This window comes from Triturus cristatus, chromosome 10 (genome assembly GCF_964204655.1).
Source record: "Triturus cristatus chromosome 10, aTriCri1.1, whole genome shotgun sequence".
Lineage (NCBI taxonomy): Eukaryota > Metazoa > Chordata > Amphibia > Caudata > Salamandridae > Triturus > Triturus cristatus.
In genome coordinates, this window is record NC_140593.1 from 1,029,081,490 (window position 1) to 1,029,085,262 (window position 3,773).

Sequence of the window (3,773 nt, forward strand, 5' to 3'; positions counted from 1 at the left end):
GTGGATAAGAACACAACTTAATAGGTTTTTTTCCTGGGATAAGTACTAAGGGGTGGGACTTGTTTTGTAGACCAAAGGCTGCATGATAAAATAATGTTGGTGAAATTAAATCCTCCATTATATTTGTATTTTCATTAGGTTTAATAAGGGAATTTTTAGCCTTCTTTTTTCCACGGAAAATTGGCAACAAACTGTAAATTTTTGAAAAAAGGACTTTTTAATCTCAATATGTACCATTATGGGGAAGAAATTGTTAATGGGAAGGATCTTCATTTTGATTGTATCCAACCTGCCTCATCAGACAGGAAACTTTTATTTTCACCACTTATTATGCACAAATACCATTTGCTTCTTCTCGCACAGAAATTAAAAATTGCATTAAAAGACCTGCCCTATTTTTGCACTAAAACAGAGGGATAACTCTTGCTTTGTAATTTCCCTTCTATGAGGCTTTGCAATCAACGTGTGTAGAATTTGCTTAACATTGTATGTCCTGTTAAAAAGAACCCCTTAAATCTGTTGCACATTATTTCTACTAAGCACCAGGAAAACTTAATAAGCTCAGTACAATGTTACTTAAATTGAAGGCCCAATATTGAAACATACCTGAAGGGCCCATAATTCTTTATTGCGAAGTTGCTAAAACATTTATAATTGATACAAAACAAATTGGCCCACCTGTGACAGCACTTACGTTGTGTGACTATAGTGTCTATTTATTCGACACCATGCAGACATTTCTAATATGGAAGACATGAGATTTTGCTTGAAATGTCAGGGAATACATTCATTGAGCAAGATTATCACAAATACGTATTCAAATGTTTCTCTAAAGCAGCACAATTTATTAATAAAGAGACTTAATATAACACATAGTAAACATTGCCAAACACATTATATTGTTTAGTATGAAAATATTGACATTAACATATTTAACACACAGCAGGTTGTTTTTAATAGTCCTGTACATCCCACTACATTTTATAAAGAACTTTGTTCATACTGTTATGTAATTTGTAAGACACATAGCTGTAAAAGTTTGTTTCTACATTCTTTTCATATTTTCATATACTTTTCATATTTGCATTTCATTAGGAAAAGCATGCATCATAATTGTTTCTATTTTTTCCTCAAATCAATCAAATGACAGCAGGTTACTATTATCACTCCTTTTTCAAATGATAAACTGTGGCAGATTTCTGCAAAATAAACACCATTAGTTCAAAAATGTTCCACAAAGACTCCATCTTTTGTATCATGAAGTAGACCATGGCAAGTTAGTGTGAATTAGATAGTCTTCTTGATATTGATTGCAACAATATGTCTGATCTTGTCTAAGTGACAACATTGACAGGTTATTTCAAACACTTAAAAAATTACCTGGATCAACAATGTGGTTGAATACTTCTGCCTAAACAATTCAAATGTGGCAATGCCTATCACTTTTAATATTAACAATGCTGAGAATGGTAGAAGTTCTTAAATAGGATCGTTTTGTACAAAACAAAAATATAATCGCAGAAAAAAACGACAGTCATATTTTAACACAAATGTGCTCCTGTTCCAAAATGACCAAAAGAGCTTTCTATATGAAGGATACCCTAGACGTTAAATGAGAAACTTTGTTAAACCATACAAGTTTAATTGTTTGTATGTATGCCAACAAAGCAGATTCTTTCATTAATCACAGTTATTTATTATATACCAGACACATTCTCAAAATATAAAACACATCATTTACCATATAGAGGTATATTGCACTTTAACAGCTTTACACTGAAGTCATACAGGTTACCCAAATCATATTATACTTACTGCTATAGCAAGTAAAATATAGAAATACAGTACTTCAAAATGTAAGAATTCCTAAAGTATTCCTTTTTGGTTAGTCTCCATTTAAATTAAGAAATAGTCTTAGAAGTACAGCAGTTTTCAAGTACACCATTGTATTAATCAACATAAATGAAATTCTTATCCCTAAATGAACTGTCAATAATAGCAAAAGTGCCAATGGGTGCTTTACGCATGTGTTACTATACATTAATAAAAATGTTCTGTACATGGTATTCAAAGCATCAGCAGAATACTTAATGGAATATCTCATCAGGCTTACCATGAAAGTCTGATCAGTCGAGGACAATTATTGTTTCAAGCATCTGTGCTGCTCTGGAGAAGCCAAAGAGACTAATAATAATTTCAAAACATTGTCAATGCTTGTGTTGTTTGGAAAGTTCAATGCTTGGATATGGCAAAACAAGTTGGAGACAAGACACTGAATGACAGCCACTGCGTAGAACATTATTCAAAATGCTCCAGTAGTATTGTGAGTGTGTCACCTGGAACACACAACACATGAAACGGTAACACAACAGTGCAAAGCATTTTAATACCACTGCAAATATGGAAGTCCCATTGTGTGGTCATTAGGTTGTGCTTGTTTTTCTCACCAGGAAGGGAAATGTGTCCACACCTAGTCAATAAGGCATAAGTTCAGTGCTCTGTAGTCTGTTTATATGCTATAAGGAACATGGTACAAGAAGTAATGTTAAAATAGGGAAAACTGTTTTCCCTGGACGGATATTACATCATGTTGGACATGATTTAGCTCATTGCGTAAAAAAGAAATAAAGCATAATGTGTTTATAGCCTTACACTACTTATATAAATTTTGCTTACCTCTAAATAATTTACCTCTTAAATACTATACAGTAAGTTTTGTGCAGCAGTGCAAATTTAAAGCCCACTTCCAAATACCCGAAGAGCAGAGTAGTACCTGCATGTATTTTGAAATAATAGGACAACTATGCCGTTCGTCTGGTCTCAATACAGTCATTCTGCAAAATGCAAAATATTCAATACCTCTGCCTAATTTAATGGGCAGCTTAAAAAACCTTTCCTAAAGACTGCTGACCGAGACTATCTCAATACAGCAAGGGCCATCTTGTTAGACAAGTGCACACTATGCCGCTGAATCCTTTAAAGGTACATGACTTCATCCTGTCGCAATAAAAATGTAGCGCCTACATTTTTTAACAAAAGGTCAAAGTATCAAGCAGTACCTCAAATGAACACCTCTGTGGCTCCTTATTAACAGCTTTTCCACCTAAATTCTGTTCTCAACTAATACATATAAAGTTGATACTCAACAGAAATGCAATAGCAAAGGCTTGATATGGCTCATGTATCCATTACGTATGCACAAATTCCTCGAACCAGTAATTGCTGAACATTCTGTGGACACCATGACATCATATAAACTGCTCATCAAGCCTCACAATCATTCTTTCCAACTCAGAGATGCTCCAGTTTACTGACACTTCTAGCCAAACTACCAACTTTAATCAAAGTGCTCAGCCACTTTAAGGTGGGCTCTTGAACCTTAACCATACGTTTCACCCCAAACCAAGGCGAAAACCAGGCATTCAGGGAGATATCTTTAAAGGCTTTCCATTTTTATCATACTGGTAGACAAACATTTTGATGCAGTGAGAATTGGCAGGTGAAATCCAAGGGCTACTAGTTATTGAAAAGTTATGATTAGTGTAGAACTGAACAGGTTGTTTTTGGCACTTAAAAAAAGCCTTTAGTGTCCCAGCCGCCATGGTGCGGAATCTCTTGCTGATGAAACAATATAGGAAGAAATTAATTGCAGTGTTCAAAAGTGCTAGCATATTGGCAACATCTGCAACAATGTGCACCGTCCAGCTGTTGTTTATTGGAGACACATAGAGATGATAGAGTATCATAATTATTCTTGGTGCCCAAAGAATGGC

General features: G+C 34.6%; 1 protein-coding gene across 1 annotated transcript in view; it reads right to left on the bottom strand.

The window, feature by feature from the left end:
* Nucleotides 1–1,100: 1,100 nt before the first annotated feature.
* The window catches only part of GPR139 (G protein-coupled receptor 139), a 288,743-nt gene continuing 286,070 nt past the window's right edge, over nucleotides 1,101–3,773 (bottom strand). The window contains exon 2 of the mRNA XM_085630210.1: nucleotides 1,101–3,773. This exon is cut by the window's right edge and continues 584 nt beyond it. Within this exon, the coding sequence (XP_085486336.1) occupies nucleotides 3,423–3,773 (351 nt within the window). The 3' untranslated portion in view covers nucleotides 1,101–3,422.